Genomic DNA, 18,897 nt, shown 5'->3' with positions numbered 1-18,897 from the left:
ATTTGGGAGAGAAGGAACTTCGTATTTTCAAATCGGGAAGATTTTTAATTTCTTATTTTATAGTTTTGAGCATGTATGGTCGTTTCAACACATTTCAATAAATAACTTATTTTAATCGCAATTTGCGACAGTAAACAGTTTGTTCTTTGCGTTCACAAACTGGAAAAGTTGAATACGCTTTAAAAACCTTTCCTAGCAGACAATTAATGACAAAAAAATAATGCAAAACACGTATAATAGCTTTAAAGTAATGCTTTGACTTTATTTCAAAATCATTATCAAGATACGTTTTATAAGCACTTAACCACTTAACTCAAAGAAGATATACATGTATTCGGATTTAACATAACAGCAATAAAACGAGAAATTCCTGAAATCAAAGCCTACTTAACTTAAGTTAATTGTGTGAAACAATCATTAAATTTCTTTTGTTAAGTGTTTTGATTATTTAAATTATATGCAACTATTGAGTTTTGAAGTATGTAAACAATTTTTGAGATTGCTCTTAAATAATGAAAGAAAGTCAAATCTGGTGAAGAAAACTCGAATATCGATGACATAAAGGTTTGTATTGTAGATTAATAAACATTTGATAAACACTTTTAATAAAGTAAAATACTAATAACTCGAGCAAATGAACGCAATTTATTGCGGAGCAACACATAGCAAGTATAATTGTTTGTATAAATATATATAAATGATAAAGATAAGAACCATTGGTAAAATAAGTGCTTGCTTTATACCAATGTCCTCAGTCATGTAAAGCAATAACAGCAGTATGCATCCATAAGTCTCATTCTTGGTTCAGTTTATTTAATTTTATTATAAATTTGTTTCCTATGATAAGTAGCACTCGGCTGAAAATATATATTATGGATAAATTTACTCATCTATTTCCTCTTGGGTTTTCATTTCATAAAATAAATTGAAAAACAAAATAAAGTTGAATATAGAACATGAATAAGTTGCGTGACAATGGAATTAAAACATCGCTCGTTTAATCCAATGCACACAAACAAAGGGTCCATTGAATATTATGTCGCCATAGAGTAAGTATAGTGTTTACATTGCATAAAAAGATGTTTCTGTAAAGATGTATGAATTAGGTTTTTTGAAGACGAAAAATTCGCTAAAGAGTATGATACTAATTTTAACCATTTCAGTTTAATCCCCCAAACCTCGGAAAAACTGAGGTTAAAAGTCAGAAGATTCTTTTAAGTTCAATAAAATATTTATAGCACATATTTAAAATTCATAAGATTAAACAAACACAATATGATATATGTATCGACAAGAGTCGCGACATCCAACGAAAATATTTTTAAAAATATTCCCATTTCGCATAAACCAACAAGGAGACAAATCCTTTGACATTAAATTACAATATTAATCCGTTGTTTTATCCTTATAAGAAATAGTTTGTCTCATAATTTGATGGATATATCCATCATTGTACGCCTACACCTTGGTTGTCGTATGGTATACAGCATATTTGTTTGTTGTTTTTTTGCATCTAGAAGTGCGATACATTAATAGGAAATATGTTATAAATTTCATGGATATACTGGCTTTTCATGTGATGATGCTTTGACGTAAAATTTAGGTAATTTTAAACCTTTTGATTTGGTGATATGACATTTCTAGAATTTTTCCTGGTATATTCTACAATGCAGGTAAAATTGTCTATTTTAATTTATATGGATAAAATCCATTTTCAATCGCTGAAGAATTTGATAGAGAAACAAGACTTAACAACTTCTGCTACTGCTTAGCAACAGGATTTTTTCATTAAGAAAGACTGTAGTGAAATTGTATGTGGTAGTTCGAAGTTTAAAATTATTTCCAAGTATTTTGCATAATTAAAAATACGGCATTTAGTCGTGTCGTATACAGTGATTTAACTAGATTTTATTGTCAACGAAAGTTATTCTTGAAAGTAAAAAAATCACAATATTCGACAAAAATAAGCTAAACAACAGAAATATGTCAAACGTCAGCCGTTGTTGGCTCCAAGAGTCACAGACATAACTATACGTGCCTACAGACTAGCTGTATAGCGGGATATTTATTTATTGACTAAATATGATAGATAGTTGTGTGATTATATGCATTAACTTTTTTCTCATTTTTAGAAATGAATGGTTTTCTTTATATGATCACCATGATCATGTTCTTTTTGTATCTTATTTTTGAGTCATGGTGTATGTGGAAATAATAAAGAGATACCTCCAGAAAAATGCTACATTTTTCACATCAATATAAGAACGAACTGTGAAAAAAATGAAGGAAAACCGACAGATGATGATATCGAGAAAGTAAAAAGTATTCTTACTTCAGATTTTGATAAAACTGACATGGAACTAACATGTAAGACCTCTACGGTGACAAAGGAAAAAATTCGTTTTCAAAATGTTGCTCCGTGCCATTTAAATTTGTCTTTTATAATTGAACCAAAAGGATCAAAAAATTTAGCGTACAACTGCGGACAAAATATGTTACATCAGGTAAAAAAAGTTCAATGTTCTATTCACGTTGAAAATAAAAAATAGCAATTCAACTTCGAATTTATAACGGCTTGTTTTTCGTTCTAGGGTTTGCCAAAAGCTTTCCAAAGTTTGGTTGCAATACCAGTAACTTCCAAGGATTATAGAATAAAAAGTGATTCCTGTTGTGAAAAAGAAGATTTTACTGAGAAACCTTGCTGCAGGAAAGGCTACACACTAAAAAATGAAAGTTGTGGTGAGTTTCTACTAAAACAATTTGAAGAAGAGAAAAGTCTAATGATTAATGTTTGTTTTCCAGTGAAAGATTGTTCTACAACAGGCGAAACAAATTTGATGACAAGAGAGCCTGATGACGACTGTCCAAGTAATTGTTAAACTTTATGGATAGTTTGCCAGCCTGTATGAAAGGCAGTTTTCCAATATATATTAACAGTAATGGTATCGATGTTTTCTATGCCTTTAGAAACATCTAAAATTTCACTCGGTGTTAAAATAGCAGTTGGTGTCAGCGGTTTTCTTGTACTGGTGTGTATTGTCTTGGCGGGTATTTGTGCAAGGAAGTATCACAATACGAGGCGCAAAGATGAAAACGATTTAGAAACTAACGTTGATACATCTACGGTAGGAAAATAGACACAAAACTTGAGAAATTATAAATATATTACTGAATAAGCAATGAAAAGTTTGGTTTATAAAACTTTAGAATGGAGAGAACCAAAATGAAGATTCAAATAATCAATCTTTGGAATATATGGAGATGAATTCGCCTCGTCAACGTCGTCCTATATCTCATTCGGAATTATGTTTCACTTTAAAAAGATATATTCCAAAAAGCGATATACAATTTACTAAAAAGACACTCGGACGTGGTCAATTTGGGCAAGTGGAGCATGCTTATGTTAAAATAGACAATACTCAAATGCAATGTGCGATTAAAATGATACGAGGTACATGAAACAATATGAGCATCTGTACTTTGTCATTTTATACAACACTGAAATTTTCTCAAAGGTCGAGGAACTGATGATGATCAAAAAGCACTTTTTGATGAGCTGGAAATACTGAACGAAATCACACATGAAAATGTAGTCAGTCTTCTTGGAGCATGCGTAGATGAAAATAGTAAAGTTTTCTTCAATGATATGAATTGCAAGTAACATTGTACATAGTTAATGAAAACCAACTATCATTTGTCTTTAAAGGTCCTCTATATGTGGTGATGGAGTATTGTGAAAAGGGAAATCTACTCAAGTATCTTCAACATCATAAGTACAGCTCAAACACTTATGTAAATTATGACGTTGAAACTTTGGATTTTCGATGGAAAATCCGTAGAGCGATAGAGATATGCAAAGGAATGATTTTCTTGTCCCAGAAAAAGGTATTCAAAGCCAGCTTCTCACTTGATCCATGTTTTGATTGAATAGCTAATCTTCGAACCAAGCAACAAGAATGACATTTCTAAAAAGTATTCATTTGGATAATATTTCTTACCCTTAGATTGTTCACCGTGATCTTGCTGCCAGAAATATTTTACTTAACAATGACGAAGTAGCAAAAATTTCCGACTTTGGTTTGGCGAGAGATGTTTATCTTAGACGACAGTACCATAGAACAAAAGCGGTGTGAAAATCGTACTTAAAAACAAAAGTCATTTATAAAAGTGAAAGATAAATTTCTCCCCATTGTTTTACTCCTGTAGGGTTTTCTTCCACTGAGGTGGATGGCGATCGAGGCTCTAGAATCGTCAGTTTATACCACGAAAAGCGACGTGTAAGTTCAATGTAACAGTAACTAATTAAATCTGTTGAAAACATCAAAACATTTTTTAATTATTTCAATTTGAACATATAGATGGTCATTCGCTATTTTACTTTGGGAGTTGTTCATGGACGGTATGTACACGTTTGAAATATTCGGAATCCTGCAAACGGCATTTTAAAAACATCCTTTTTGAATGAAGTTACAAAATACAAAACATACTTCTCTTCTGCTTTTTTAAGGCCAAACCCCTTACCCGAAAGTAGCTGACAACAACATCTTGCTGGAGGAATATTTGAAGACAGGATACAGAATGCCACAACCTGAAAATTGTCCCGATTCTTAGTAAGTGAAGAGCCCAGAAAAGCAATGAGCGTAGCTTTTGCTATCACCAGCATTTTTAACGATGAGTATAAACCCATAGCAAAAGTCTACTTAAAACTTTCCTAAAATGAACGTTTTTAAATCTTTACGTAAACAGAAGGAATTCAGCTCTTTTAGCGCTTCTAAAAGTCAAACATAATAGCAGCTGCATATTAACATCAATAAAAGTTTTTTATTTTCAGTTTTAATATCAATTACTACTTACAGCTACAATTTAATGGAGAAATGTTGGTTACCACACCCAGATGGTCGACCGAGTTTTGCCCAAGCATTGAGAACATTAAATATTATCGAAGAAGAAGAAATGGTTGGAGGATCTTTTGTTTATTTGCTTACTTTTTTAACACTACAATTAAGTAATCACTGCATGTTTATATTACAGCGACGTGAATCACAGTCAAGTCGAATGACTGAGATTAGTGACATGGATTTGTCTGTCAATATAAACGAAGAAGAGAGAAACAATGAAGAGAGACAAGCAGTTGACAAACTACCACGAGAGACTGTTGTTGAGCTGGGTATTGTCAATCAAGGGCGTGACACAAACAGTGACAATCAAATGGACACAATGGACAAAAGTCACTGTTGATAAAAAAACAACAACAAATATACCCGTTCTTAGATGGCAGATACCGAGTCCACACAGAATAAAAGAATTTCATAAAAGTACTGCTGTTCTTTATTGGTATTATTGTATGTGCATAAATTGAGAAAAACTACTTAAATATAGGTTGTGTTTTTCGAATGACATAAGCAAATGTTTTGCAATTTAAATGTGACACAAGAATGATTATAAATATTTTAATTTTGTGAACAGCTTTTTTAATAGTATCACACACGCGTTGTTTGACTTTGAGAATCAGCAGAAAGCAAAGTCTTTTTGCAAGTGATGTTGGCTGAACGAGCTGAAGAGGACAAGTTTTGGTAAATTGGTTTGATATTCTTTGCGATATTTTTTAACAGCTATAAATCATTACACTCGTTCTCCCATTATCTTTATTCAAATGCTTATTTTAACTACTTCTGACTTCGTTGTTTTTCATTATGAAAATGAAAGACTTTATCAATAACAAAGAATTCTTTTCATGCAATAACAATTTAAGAAATATGTAAATACTTATATATAATCCAACGGCTACCGTTAAAATTTCCAATCCTTATGATCTGATGATTGGTGGTTGGTCAAAAGGAATCGTTGAAATAGCATAGAAAATATTCAAACTTTTGGATGTGTATATATAACGTAACAGTTCGCGAAAACGAACAAACGTCTTTGTGTTATCATATTAATTATGATCATCAACGTTGCAATAAAACTATAAATTTGATTTATAAAGTTCCATCCTTAAATTATATTTTACTAGATAAGAAAACTATTTGTTCTGTCATAAACATGCTAGTTCTAAGTATGAATTTCGCCAAACGTTACCAAAAGATTTGTGAATATAAAGAAGGTCTTGTTTTCAGTCGGAACTTCCTACTCAACTCAAGAATTTTAACTGATAAATGTGTCTTCCCGCAAAGCCTAACCCCTTACTTACTAGGCAACCATTTGACTTTATAATGTCGTAACGGAAGTGTTTTTTATATAGTGAAAGATCATTGCATTCATTTCTCCCATTTATCTCCTTATCCAATGATGCTGTTTCAAAAGCATAGAGTTTTCATTCTTATTGAAGTAAAGACTCAATGAGACAACTTCATTTGAATAAAATATCGATAAGAAATCTTGAAGAAATATTATACGTTAAGTTGTTCGGTAAAGAACTTCAATGTAACTTATACGATTAGGATCTTATAAAGGCGCTCTCCTGTGGTAAAACAAGCGATGAACAGGTAAGACCACTAAATTATATTATTCCCAATTGTAGCAATTTATTATATACGATGATTCATTGTCAGCGAGTATTATATTATTTGTGACTATATTATTTATTCCTTTAACAGCAATACTTGAGAAACGAAATGCTACCAAAATGGTTGCATACGATTCTCAATAATTAATTTATAGACAAAAATTTCAAAAGGCAACAAAATTGAATGTATATAATTTACATACAATTCGATTGTTATGACTTGTTGTTGTTTTATATTTACACACACACATAACATAGAAATCATGTTCTATAATTGACAATATTTTATGACAATATCCATTAAATCATTTCATTGTTTTGTTAGAGAATTTGTGACCATTTTTAATGTGATATCAACTCAGCGGTTTAATAGTGAATTACGCCCAAGCAACTTATTATTTGGCATGATAAAGTTCTTTTGTGGTAAAACTAAATAATGCAGTCATCCAGAACGAGATGTTATCTTTGGAAAAAGAGACTAACAATTTAGTTTTCGTATTTTTCATATTACGTCAATCATCATAAATGAGAGCTTGTGCCTTAAATCTTGTACTGAACTAGCAAACAAACGAAGTCGTAAAAATAACATAAAATCCCTCATCAAAACCAATTGGCATGTTTTTCGCGTTATCCTTGCTCTATTATACGTTAATTTAATTTATTTTTAATCCAACTGCCATGTTTTAAATTTCGTTCTATGACAACATGATGCATCAATTGCTTTATGTTGTTATGCGGAAATAGTTATATTTAATGCTCAAAATACTCTTTGCTTTAAAACTTAAACGAAGTCTTTTTTCTCACAATTCACTTGCATGAATTTTGTTTCTACCGTAAAACGACAAGAAAATAGCAAACATGCTGTAAAACATTTCAGAACATAAAACATTTGCTTTATTTTTAGGAAGAAGTTCTTCTATATGTTTATGCTGATGGTGGCATTGTTTACTTCATCATCAACTATAGACCCACCAAATGGTAATAAACTCCTCAATAAAATATACATTTCCCATTTTCATATGAAAATAAAGATCGTTTCTCTTGTTTTAAGGAATGATTGCAAAGACAACATGTAGAGTATTAAAGTACGAGGTTCCACATCAATTTGCCAGTGTGGATTTTGCTTTGGAAGATCTGAGACCAAATTTGTTGACCATAAATCGTTTTAAAGACCTCATTAATTCAGCAAAAAATTGCTCTATTGTTAGTAGCATTAATGTAATTAGCGTGGACTTTGAAAGACGAGACACAACAAGAATAGAGATCATAGAAAAGATAACATTGAAATTGTCAGCTGATAGTACGATAAATCTGCCACAAGAAATTGTAACAAGTCTAAAATTTTGTGTCAAAAATGTCGCCAATAATAATGAAATTAATTCAATTGCCTTCACAGTAAATCTGACATTGAACACAACAGGACTCCCAATTAAATCCCTCCACATTGGTGGCATAGTAGTAGATGATAGGAGCACTTGCTGCTCCACTTTACATGGTATACAGGAGGATGTGTGTTGTCCACGCAACCTTATTGAACAAGGAGATTTCTGCGGTGAGAAAATAATGTAATTAATGGATATTTCTTATTAATGTCATTTGTGTATTTAAACGTTGATTAAGATCTACATGACAAGATTTTCTTCAGAAAATGTTTTTGAAGATTTGCAGTACTTAATGCATTTTTTAGAATGTTCCGATGGTAACTTCTTAAACTTAACTCAAACGTGTGAAGCTTGTCCTGTGGACACATTTCAAAATATTTCTGGAAGTGTTAACTGCCAACGTTGTCCAATAAACACAACTACGTATGGAAAGAAACAATCGAGAGATATTTCTTCTTGTTTACAAGGTTACATGTCTCTTGTGACGTTTCCATTAAAATGATGGAGTACGATTAAAGCTTTTGTTTATCAATATTGATCTTTCTTTAATGAATAGCTTGCTCAGTTGGATTTTTTTTTGAAAAAAGAAGAGAAGTTTGCAAACAATGTCCTCTTCATACATATCAGCCTGAGATGGCAAAGACTGAATGTATTGAATGTCCTAATGGAAGAATTACCTTGAATACTTCAAGTAAAAACAGCGACGATTGTATACAAAGTAAGAAAGAGTTTCTAAAAAAGAGCGAGAAGTAATTGTAAATAAAAAATAAAATTTCAATATTTTTTCCAGATTGTTCTGCTGGTTCATTCTACTCATTTCAAACCCACCAATGTGAATACTGTCCAGTTAACTTTTATCAACCACACTATGGTCAAATTGGTTGCATTGCCTGTCGTAATGGTACAGTTACAGCCGAAAATGGAACAGTCGACGATCGTGGCTGTATCAAAGGTCATTAATTGTTGTCATACCAATATTTAATATTTACTCAACTGTTAACAGATGATGTTGATATGTTTTTATAGACTGCAATCCTGGTTATAGATTCAATCAATCAGATTGTGTACTTTGTCATAACAACACGTATCAACCATTGAGAAGTCAGATTCATTGTGACAAGTGTCCTGATGGTACAATAACTTACACTGAAGGACCTTATGTGAATGTGACCTACTGTAAAGAAGGTAAAATAAAGCTCAAATATCAGCACTTACTGTGAAAATCATTTATAACTTGGAGTGTTTTCAGAATGTCGTCCAGGATATTATTTTAATTTGTCTGAAATGGTTTGCAAAAAATGTCCACGAAACTCGACACAAGAGAATAAAGGGCAAACTACATGTCACTTGTGTCCAATACATCTACCAATCACAGAGAAAGAAGGAACAGTTTCTCAACTTGACTGTATACAAAGTAAGTTGACGTTTATATCTAATATCTAAATAATTTGTTTCAATGAAATCATTTTTAATTTTTAGAATGTAATGCAGGTTCTTATTTTAACAAAACGACTTTAAACTGTACCAAATGTAGAAGAAATAGTTATCAACCAGATGTCGGAAAAACAAATTGTTTCAAGTGTGGAATGAACAAGATTACCATAGCAACTGGAGCCATCGACGAGACCAAATGTGTTGAAAGTAAATAGAACAATGGCAATGAAGTTATTGAATACTTGAATAAGACAATTAATTTATTCATTTAGATTGTGCAACTGGTTTTTTCTTCAACCAAAGTACAAAAACTTGTGAAAAATGTCCTTTAGGAAGTTACAAACACTTTATTGGTCATTATCCATGCCTATCTTGCAATGTTAATTATACAACAATACATAAAGGGCGAATTACAGAGTCTGAATGCATTCTAAGTATGTTGAAACATGAATTATGAGTGTATTTGATGAGAACAATCCTTAAATTTCTTTGTTGATTCTAGAATGTTTTGAAGGAAATTACTACAACATAACAAGCCAAAAATGTATTTCTTGTCCATTAAATACTTATCAAGATAAGGAAGCAGCAACAGAATGTACTTTATGTCCCAATAATGGTGTTACACAAAAATCAGGAGCAGTAGGATTGAGAGAATGCAACAGCATTGTCAGTAAGTTTATGAGCGTGAAGACTACTAACAAGATTTCCTCATATTCTTCATATTAATATGTCACAATGAATTTCTTCTCTAGCTGGGTCACAGGAATCAGACAAAAATAACATAGTAATTGTGATTTCTGTCGCGGTGATAGCGGTCATTTTTATACCAATATGCATGCTTTTGTTGTGCTACTATCGAAAATGGCGAATAAAAGAAAATGAGAGAGTAAGTTTCATTTAGTAAAATTTGGCAGTATTTTAAGATTTATGCAAAGAACAAAATCATAATTCGTTAGTAAAGCTTAATCTATCAGCGGTGTTAAATTTTATATGTTTACTTGGTTGTTTTAGAGAATGTCTGACCGACCATTAGACCCAGATAGCCGTGCTTCAACATACTACGATGATAATCCAGGAAAAAGACCGAAATTTCATTCATCCTTAAGTTCTGGTTTAAATCATCATTACAGAATGCAGGGCACTGGCCTCTCGAAAAATGATAGCACACCAATAATAAAGATCGCACATCTTCCAACAGGACTTGAAATTCCTAGGAGTAATTTAAATTTTTTAGGTGAAGTTCTCGGAAAAGGAAACTTTGGAAGGGTTGAAAAAGCAATTCTACGTAATGGTGAAACTGAACATGTTGTAGCGGTGAAAATGATAAAAGGTGCGTCCTACAAGTCATTCAAATGTATTATAATTTCAAGCATGGCACTGCCTTTAATTTGGTGAAATATTTCCAAAAATTCTTTTGTTCTGCAGGAGGTGCAACACTTTCTGATGAAAAAGAGTTGTTTGACGAGCTCGAAATGCTGGTCAACCTTCAGCCACATCCTCACCCAAATATTGTAAATCTTATAGGTGGAAGCACTACCAGTGATGGTAAGTTATCTGTATAGTGACAAGTTAAACAGTTATTCTTTAAAGAAGGGGAAAAATTCAAAACGATTGCTTTTATAGCGTGTATTGACATTTATATGTTATACATTACATATGTTATACATTACATATGTTATGCATTACATATGTTATACATTACATATGTTATACATTACATATGTTATACATTACATATGTTATGCATTACATATGTTATACATTACATATGTTATACATTACATATGTTATACATTACATATGTTATGCATTACATATGTTATACATTACATATGTTATACATTACATATGTTATACATTACATATGTTATACATTACATATGTTATACATTACATATGTTATACATTACATGTTACATTGCACATTATGCAGTAAGAACATTAAGCAATATGCAGCAACAAATGGTTAGCGAAACGTTATCTTCGACCTTTCAACTTATTTCTAAAAATGGATTCTCTGTAAAACAGGACCTTTGTTTTTGGTTGTCGAATATTGCAGCAAGGGAAACTTGTTAAAATATCTGCAGAAACATCAAGATCATAAAATAGCGAGTCAAGATTATGTCAATGTTACTCCTCTCTCAGATGTAACTTCTACAATTTCCTATGAATGGAAATTAATGAAAGCTTTAGAAGTTTGTAGTGGAATGTCTCATTTAGCCAAGTTTAAGGTAATTTATGGTAAATGAATTATAACATGTTGAAACTAAAACATGTTCTTCCAAAGAAGCTGTGACACAAAAAATAGCATCTATCAATTTTTTTCATTCTAGATAATACATCGAGATGTAGCAGCTAGAAATGTTTTGTTGGACGAAAATCTTGTTGCGAAAATTTCAGATTTTGGAATGGCAAGAGATATTTATATTAAACAGATATATCGTAAAGATACTGAGGTACATTATCACATTATTAGAGAGTTTTAGTTTTGCGTTTTTCATTTGTACTTTATAATTCGCATTGTCCCGAGCCAAATTTCATGTTTTGCTAAACGTTTGTCAATGAAAAAAGTCATATTCATGTTGTATACTCACATAAAAATATAATATTGACCATTAAACCACAAACGTCACTTGGTTGTATTAAAAGAACTAAATTGCTTGCCGTACGTCACCTACCGCAAGAAGGGCCTCTTGCCGTTTAAACCTGAACCGCAAACCGCAACGTAAGCCGCAAAGCCATGATCACGTGACCTTTTGCGATTTGCCGTCAGCGCCAAACAAAAACTCTCAAATATTTTATTACAACAGACGTGATAATTTGACTATGATTATCATACTTGGTAGGGATTTCTTCCTGTGCGTTGGATGGCTATTGAATCACTAGAATCTTTCATATATACCACTCAAAGTGATATGTAAGTTATCGCAATAATTATTTTTCCAAAACTACCAAAAGAAGTTAATGGGTTATTAATTATAAATGTTAATTGATACAGATGGTCCTTTGGAATACTTCTGTGGGAAATAATCACTGATGGTATTTATATATTGTTATTATGATGAGTTGTTTATGACAAAGAGAACAAAAAAATGATTTTATTGATTTTTTAATAGGACGTGTACCATACAACAATATACTGGATCACGGCCAGCTCTTGGATTACATAAAATCTGGTCAAATTATGAAGAGACCACGGAACTGTCCGAAAGATTTGTAAGTTGTGATGTCTATTGTTACATTAAGACGGTTTTATAAATATCACTTTTTTTTATTGATTGTTTAGATACCAAATTATGGAAAAATGTTGGTCAAGTAATCCAACACAGCGGCCAACGTTTCCATATCTTGTGAATGTATTAGAAAATTTATACGATGATGAACTGCATAAGGTGAGCAGTAGTGACGGCAATGGAGTTAATTGTTTTTTTAGAATTGCTTGAATAATTTTTGCAATATACCATTTTTTCTGCTACAGAGCGACGCTCTACCTCAAAGAATTCTCCGAAAAATGAGCAGCCGACGCAAAAAGAAAAGAGCAGAAGAAAAGATGGACTATGTTTGCCATAAATTAAATGATAAAAATACAATCAGCAACGTTGAAAAAATGGAAGAAGAACAAATGTCAAGAACAGAAAAAATTCTCAATGACGACAAAGATCAAAGAGAAAGTAATTTTAGTGAGTTTTCTAACTTTGGCAAAGATGTACTTTATAATAAGACAAAAATCAAAGCCAATAATGCAACAGGTGGCAATTACGAACTTCAAGAACAAAAAAGAAAATATGAAAACATCTTTCTGTCGAGAAATAAGAGTGGTAATGACTTTCCGTCATCAAAGAAAGGTGAAAAGACCTTAACACAAGGAAAAGAAGATGAAAGCAAGATGCAGCAACAAGATGACTTTACAGATTGCTAATGTTAGTGCAACCAAATATTATTGTTTTACATGCAATGTAACTGATATGATAACTAATAATAACAAATGTATAAATAATCTACAGTAAAATGCAAAACAATATTTGCCATAATTTTGATGATTGTGTTGCTTTCATGAATGACCTAATTCTATAATCATATATTATTCAACGTGACGCTCTCAGAGATGGATTATGATTCGCAATTTCCTTTTGTTAATCAATCAAATTTTAAACCTCAAACATAAAGTCTGTCATTCATTCATGTAATTGAGGTGTATGAAAGGCAAATGTTAAGGAATTTTATATGCAATGACAAACGTGATTTTCTTGTTTCACAACGTCACTTAAAAATGAAAATGTTGTTTTAAAGAAACTTGTGTTGTTTCTTCCAATATTTCAAATTCTTAAGATTATTTTTTACGCAAGATTAACGTCAAATTACAATAAATGATAGGTTTGGCATTCCTTAAGCTTTACGTTTTAGTCGTTCGCTTTTTAGTCTTAATAATTAATATTTTACTCTTCTACTCTATTCAAAAATCGGGCATAGTCGTTATGTAAGTAAGATATTAACGATTTGGAAGCGTATATTTTATAAGTTCTATGTACGTAATCACCATTAAATTTGAAAGAAACTGCGGGATATGAACCTTAACACAAATTAAAATTATGCAGGAATCCGAAAAAAATAAGGAAGCAAAGACGTTTTACGATTCGATTGAGACCGATTTGATGAGATCCAAGTTGCTGGCGAACAAATTGTTTTGTTTGAAGTAAATACAAAAGATGGATAAAAGAAATAAACACACTAATGTTTAAATATAAACCGAAGTTTAAATTCTTGTCAGGAGGATAGTACATATCATGGGAATCTTCTATTATTCCGCTTCAAAAATATTCAACCAAAAGATGGTGAAAGTCAATTATCCCACTCTATTATCAATAATTTTTATTGGAATGCTATTTGTCTGTAACTGCGAGGCCACAGGTACAGAAATCTTTTGTAAACCTTGTTACGACACATCTTGACATTTTAAAACATAATGACGTCTGTATTTTATGTTACTTCTATTCATCAAAATCAATCCTTAATTTATCTCAAAACTTATCCGTCATGTAAAATGTACGAGAATCATACCAATTATCGATTTACTTTCATAAACATGTATTCAGGAAAAATTTAATTTCAATATAGTTATAAGTTACATGCCTACTTACATTATCATGGTAATGTTCCGTTTATCATTTACATAGTAATTGTAAACAGCTCATCATTTATACTTATTCGTTTTTTAGTGCCTTACAGAGTTTGTGAGAGATGTATAAGAAACAGTTATAATTACAGCATTAACACAACGGTAAACCCTCCCAATATTTCCGTATTCAACGATGCTCACCATTATATTACTTTGCTCAGACGAAAAAAACGTTTTCAAAAACACTGTGAAAAACAAACACTATCAGTGAAAGTCGTTTTGCAGGTGGATTATGGAGAAAATTGTGAAAAATGGAATGAATGCATAGTTACAGCGAACTACAAGATCACTATTGGCGTTAACGATGAAATCAAAAAGAATGTTAGTGTTTTAACAAATGCAACAGGAAAAGCAATTGATAATTGTTATGATATGATTGATAACAATGTTTTAAGTGATGACCAATATATGAGACGAAATTTAGTAATTAACGTTACTGGTAAAACAATAGAGCCTTACATAGACATTATAGACGCTGAGATTTCTTTACAAAATTGCGAAGATGCAATTGTTTACTGTCCACCACTATCGCTTGAAATAAACCAAACATGCGGTAAGCAATTAATAACCATCTTATTGGCAATGTACGTAGATGTAAATTTGATAAAGACTAATGTTGTGTTTTTTGTATGTACTAGAGTGTTCCCAAGGTACATATTTGGACGCGAATCTCACAGATTGTGTTCATTGTCCAAGAGATAGTTACCAAAATCAGATAGGGATGTCCCACTGTCTTCAGTGTGCAATAGGGTTCACAACAAGAAATAAAACTGGGAGAAATAGTTCAACAGATTGTAGAAGAGGTTCGTCCCAGTTTACTGAAATCGAAATTTTAAGAACGCAATGCACGAGCCACATCTTTAGCTTCAATAATTTTCTCTTTCCTTTAGCTCCTCCATCGTGTATGACGTTCAACTGCAGTGAGAATCAACACTATAACAAAACGTTGAAAATGTGCATAGACTGTCCAAAGAATCAGTATCAAGATGAACACAACTGTACAAAGTGTAAGCCTTGCCCAAAAAAAAATATGATCTTGGAGATAGGAGCCTGCTTAGTGAATAAAGGTACGAAAACACATTTAATTAAATATACATGACTGGGCCAGTCAATGAAAAGCAAAGTGTAAACGGTTGGTGCGGCAAAATGCCTTGATAACTGCGCTGCTTCATGTATTTCCAAGAGCACCAATAGGTTTTTGTTACTCCAGAGACAATATGACTTAAATGCAGTTTCTGGCACTCATGCACTTTCTTCTTCCTGATGCTTATGTTCTTTTTGCCTGCATAGTCATTTGCTGTCAAAAATGCAATATTTGTCTCCTTTTCAGAGTATCTTTTCATTAATCATCTCGTATTTTTATTTTATTTTCATTCCTCCTCTAATAAATTGACTTCCAAACTGTCTTCTTTATCGCATTCATTTTGAATGCTTTAGCACTTTACTGATATTTTCAACTTCTGCTTCTATACAAAGACCATTCAGTTTTGGGCTTTCTCTTTTTCTACATTATGAAGCTCTACAAATTTAGTATCCTGTTGTTTATCTCTATGTCAAAGTTATCTCTACTCACTTCTTTTCAGTATGGTGTAGTTGACAAGTTATTTCTGCCAAGTGAGTTTTTCAAGTCAGGCAATTATTTTCTGTATTTCTTAGGTTTACTTGTGATGCATTCAAACACTATTTGTTGTAACCTACTCTCTCTTTTCTTTAATTTTGTTTTATATTGAAGATGATAAAGATTTTTCATTGGTGATAGCTCTATCGATCACAGGAGTCGTTATCTTATTTGTTGCGGTAATTATCTTCGTTTATTTAAGAAGAAGAAAATTGAAAATTGAAGATAGGGAAAGGCAAGATCAACAGTCTTTTGTCGTGAGTAAATTTCATTTTCAAAAATGTAAATAACTTTCATCGTTATATATGTATATGGATCTTTCAACTGAATAATTTATGTCATTTTAATAGAGAAATTTCATTGAACGCACGACTTCAAACAGCAAACTTGATGAGGATATAGAAAAACAATCTTCTAGAGTAAAACGAATCTCTAAAAATCCTTATTATGAAGAAGAGCCCATCTTGCGGGATCTTGCTGATGACATCACCAGAAAGAAAATGGAAATATTGCGTGATTGGATAACACTAACTGGGAAAAAATTGGGACGAGGAAATTTTGGAGAGGTACTGCAAGTTATCTTACATAAACCTAATGAAGAAAAGACATTGTGTGCGGCAAAAATGGCCAGAGGTAAGTGATTGATGCATCCTGTCAATGTATAGAGCATACTTTCTTAGTTTGTTTAAAACTCAATATTTCACTTATAATTAGTGAAGAAAATTAAAGAAAATTTCAACTACTTTTTAGGAAACCGTGCTTCTGAAGACGATATGATTGACGAACTAGAAATTCATTTAAGTCTTGAAAACGCACACGAAAATGTTGTTAACTTGATTGGTGTGTGTTCCAGTGAAGACGGTGAGATTGTGTTCAAACACATGTTTTGTATTTCATTGCTTGCATTATTACTGATGTAATTTTACTAGGGCCGTTTTATCTTCTTGTCGAGTACTGTGAGAATGGAAGTTTAGTGGAATATCTACGACAGTATGACAACAACGACATTACCAAAAATAAAGACACTCTTTCTAAAGAATGGAAATTGAACTGCATCTTACAGATTTGTTGTGGAATGAAGTATCTTGCTAAACACAAGGTGAGTGTATGAAAAGTAAATGTGTAAGAATTTACCTGCTTAAATTCATCTTTTCATTATGTTTATGTTTCAGATAGTGCATCGAGATCTTGCAGCAAGAAATGTGTTATTGGATAAAGATTTAGTAGCAAAAATATCTGACTTTGGCATGGCTAAGGATATTTACTTGAAAAGCTACTACAGAGAGCAAAAAGAGGTACGGCAGCATTGATAAAGCGTTAAAAGCAATTCATTAATTTCTCTTATATTACAGGGCTCGTTTCCACTAAGATGGATGGCAATAGAATCAATAAGAAACCTAACTTTTACAGAAAGTACAGACGTGTAAGTACTGAAACTATGCCAGGACCCACAGTTTCAAAAATTAAATTAATTTGACTTATATTTTATCTTGCTAAAGATGGTCGTTTGGCATATTAATATGGGAGATTTTCACCAATGGTAAATCTTCATTTTCAATTCATTTGATTCATGCATATGTATCATTATCTTCGTTTGCTGGAAGTATATGTTTATATTGCAGGAGATATTCCTTACTATAAGATAATAGACGATCAAAAGGTTGCATTGTTTATTCTCAGTGGAAAGAAGTTGTCAAGACCACAAAATTGTCCTAAATTTATGTAAGTTTCCTCTTGGTTGAAACAGCAAAACATGTTGTCAAACGAGATGCTCGATCGTCAGTAAGAATGATTTTCTTTATCAGGTATAATATCATGCTAAAATGCTGGAAGAATGAAAGTTACAATCGTCCAAAATTTTGGGATCTTTATAATCAACTAAACGAAAGTATACTCAATAAAGTAAGGACAAACAAAAAGAAGATTCTGCCTTTCATTTGTGGATCTAAATATCTTCTTTAATTGTACTTCTAATTTTTAACACAAATATTTTCTTCAGAACAGTAACAATTTCAGACGCCGCTTCAGTCGAGATGATATTATAAGACAATTGAACAAAAGAACGCTAAGTCTAAGACGTAAAATATCACGTGACGACGCAAATGAGAGAGTAGCTTCCGTAAGAAAAGTGCAATCGATGAAAGTGAAAAGAAACTCTGTCCCACAAAGTAATAATTTTGAACAGCCTAATGACCATAGAAGATATAAGAAAGGGTCAATCCCTGTGATAACCGGCAAGATAAATGAAGAAGTCTCTCATTAGCTTTAAAACATTATAGTTGTCAAACAAAGTATGAAGTATGACCGGATTGAAAGATCTGCACGGTGATCATAACAAAGATAAATCTGTAAAATAAATGTTATTGTTATTCTTTTCTTTTTTAAAGTTTTATGCAATGTACATATAAAAAAAAATATTTTTGCTGGACTTTACATAATCAGCAAACTTATTGATAAGAAACAGTATGTCTGTCAACGTGTCATATATCAAAAACACAATGAGAGAAAAATAACTTCATTAGTATTCTAAAGGATAATATTTCTCGTTACTAATAGCACTGACTTCATCAAAATTATTTCATTTCAATGACAAAGTAGTTAATTTGCTGGTGGATATACAAGAAAAAAAAACAAAGAAATTTTAAAGTGAACAGGTGCACGTGTTATGAATATATAATATCATTATTGTAAAGTAATTAAAATGATATGAACGGTAACTCTTTCACGATTACGATAATGTAAAGAGAAAATTGATCACGGAACACGGATCATCAACACACAA

At 31.8% G+C, this 18,897-nt stretch overlaps 3 protein-coding genes across 6 annotated transcripts; all 3 read left to right on the top strand.

Moving 5' to 3' along the window:
* The first annotated feature begins 474 nt into the window (after window positions 1-474).
* On the top strand, window positions 475-5,981 carry LOC124453073 (fibroblast growth factor receptor 1-like). 3 transcript variants are annotated; one of them, XM_047003813.1, is made up of 15 exons: window positions 475-564; window positions 1,518-1,603; window positions 2,133-2,504; window positions 2,592-2,739; window positions 2,803-2,868; window positions 2,968-3,125; window positions 3,208-3,451; window positions 3,516-3,626; window positions 3,707-3,885; window positions 4,005-4,127; window positions 4,207-4,277; window positions 4,359-4,399; window positions 4,508-4,610; window positions 4,857-4,956; window positions 5,032-5,981. In XM_047003813.1, the coding sequence occupies exons 3-15, from the start codon at window positions 2,355-2,357 to the stop codon at window positions 5,236-5,238; spliced, it is 1,701 nt and encodes a 566-aa protein (XP_046859769.1). In that variant the 5' UTR covers window positions 475-564; window positions 1,518-1,603; window positions 2,133-2,354; the 3' UTR covers window positions 5,239-5,981. The 3 variants fall into 3 exon arrangements, with proteins under 3 accessions (XP_046859769.1, XP_046859788.1, XP_046859780.1); XM_047003832.1 differs by lacking the exon at window positions 1,518-1,603; XM_047003824.1 differs by lacking the exon at window positions 475-564 and having other exon boundaries at window positions 1,483-1,603.
* A 252-nt stretch (window positions 5,982-6,233) lies between these two features.
* LOC124453013 lies at window positions 6,234-13,352 on the top strand. The gene is made up of 21 exons (XM_047003693.1): window positions 6,234-6,485; window positions 7,410-7,483; window positions 7,557-8,057; window positions 8,193-8,354; window positions 8,444-8,605; window positions 8,678-8,839; window positions 8,914-9,072; window positions 9,137-9,301; window positions 9,367-9,528; window positions 9,594-9,755; window positions 9,824-9,991; window positions 10,074-10,207; window positions 10,333-10,651; window positions 10,747-10,866; window positions 11,350-11,552; window positions 11,655-11,777; window positions 12,168-12,238; window positions 12,320-12,360; window positions 12,438-12,537; window positions 12,608-12,713; window positions 12,800-13,352. The coding sequence occupies exons 1-21, from the start codon at window positions 6,478-6,480 to the stop codon at window positions 13,238-13,240; spliced, it is 3,543 nt and encodes a 1,180-aa protein (XP_046859649.1). The 5' UTR covers window positions 6,234-6,477; the 3' UTR covers window positions 13,241-13,352.
* Window positions 13,353-13,704: 352 nt separating this feature from the next.
* LOC124453067 (muscle, skeletal receptor tyrosine protein kinase-like) lies at window positions 13,705-18,897 on the top strand. 2 transcript variants are annotated; one of them, XM_047003798.1, is made up of 14 exons: window positions 13,705-14,229; window positions 14,538-15,050; window positions 15,136-15,300; window positions 15,388-15,564; window positions 16,230-16,372; window positions 16,466-16,748; window positions 16,866-16,976; window positions 17,045-17,214; window positions 17,288-17,410; window positions 17,468-17,538; window positions 17,615-17,655; window positions 17,738-17,837; window positions 17,921-18,017; window positions 18,115-18,897. In XM_047003798.1, exons 1-14 carry the CDS (start codon window positions 14,106-14,108, stop codon window positions 18,376-18,378), a joined length of 2,382 nt encoding a protein of 793 aa, XP_046859754.1. In that variant the 5' UTR covers window positions 13,705-14,105; the 3' UTR covers window positions 18,379-18,897. The 2 variants fall into 2 exon arrangements, 1 of the variants encoding a protein (XP_046859754.1); XR_006950961.1 differs by lacking the exon at window positions 18,115-18,897 and having other exon boundaries at window positions 17,485-17,538.

Source organism: Xenia sp. Carnegie-2017, unplaced genomic scaffold, assembly GCF_021976095.1.
Source record: "Xenia sp. Carnegie-2017 unplaced genomic scaffold, XeniaSp_v1 HiC_scaffold_13, whole genome shotgun sequence".
Lineage (NCBI taxonomy): Eukaryota > Metazoa > Cnidaria > Anthozoa > Malacalcyonacea > Xeniidae > Xenia > Xenia sp. Carnegie-2017.
Note: the sequence above shows the minus strand (reverse complement) of the source record. Positions and strands in the feature narration are given on the sequence as shown.

Coding starts and splice junctions, on each gene's coding strand:
- LOC124453013 (XM_047003693.1), top strand. Junction 9,756..9,823: donor AGAGTCTGAATGCATTCTAA/GTATGTTGAAAC, acceptor TGTTGATTCTAG/AATGTTTTGAAGGAAATTAC. Junction 12,239..12,319: donor TATACCACTCAAAGTGATAT/GTAAGTTATCGC, acceptor TAATTGATACAG/ATGGTCCTTTGGAATACTTC.
- LOC124453067 (XM_047003798.1), top strand. CDS start 14,106: ATGGGAATCTTCTATTATTCCGCTTCAAAAATATTCAACCAAAAGATG. Junction 15,565..16,229: donor AGCCTGCTTAGTGAATAAAG/GTACGAAAACAC, acceptor TTTATATTGAAG/ATGATAAAGATTTTTCATTG. Junction 16,749..16,865: donor TGCGGCAAAAATGGCCAGAG/GTAAGTGATTGA, acceptor ACTACTTTTTAG/GAAACCGTGCTTCTGAAGAC.
- LOC124453073 (XM_047003832.1), top strand. CDS start 2,355: ATGGAACTAACATGTAAGACCTCTACGGTGACAAAGGAAAAAATTCGT. Junction 3,627..3,706: donor AGCATGCGTAGATGAAAATA/GTAAAGTTTTCT, acceptor TTGTCTTTAAAG/GTCCTCTATATGTGGTGATG. Junction 4,957..5,031: donor TTATCGAAGAAGAAGAAATG/GTTGGAGGATCT, acceptor TTTATATTACAG/CGACGTGAATCACAGTCAAG.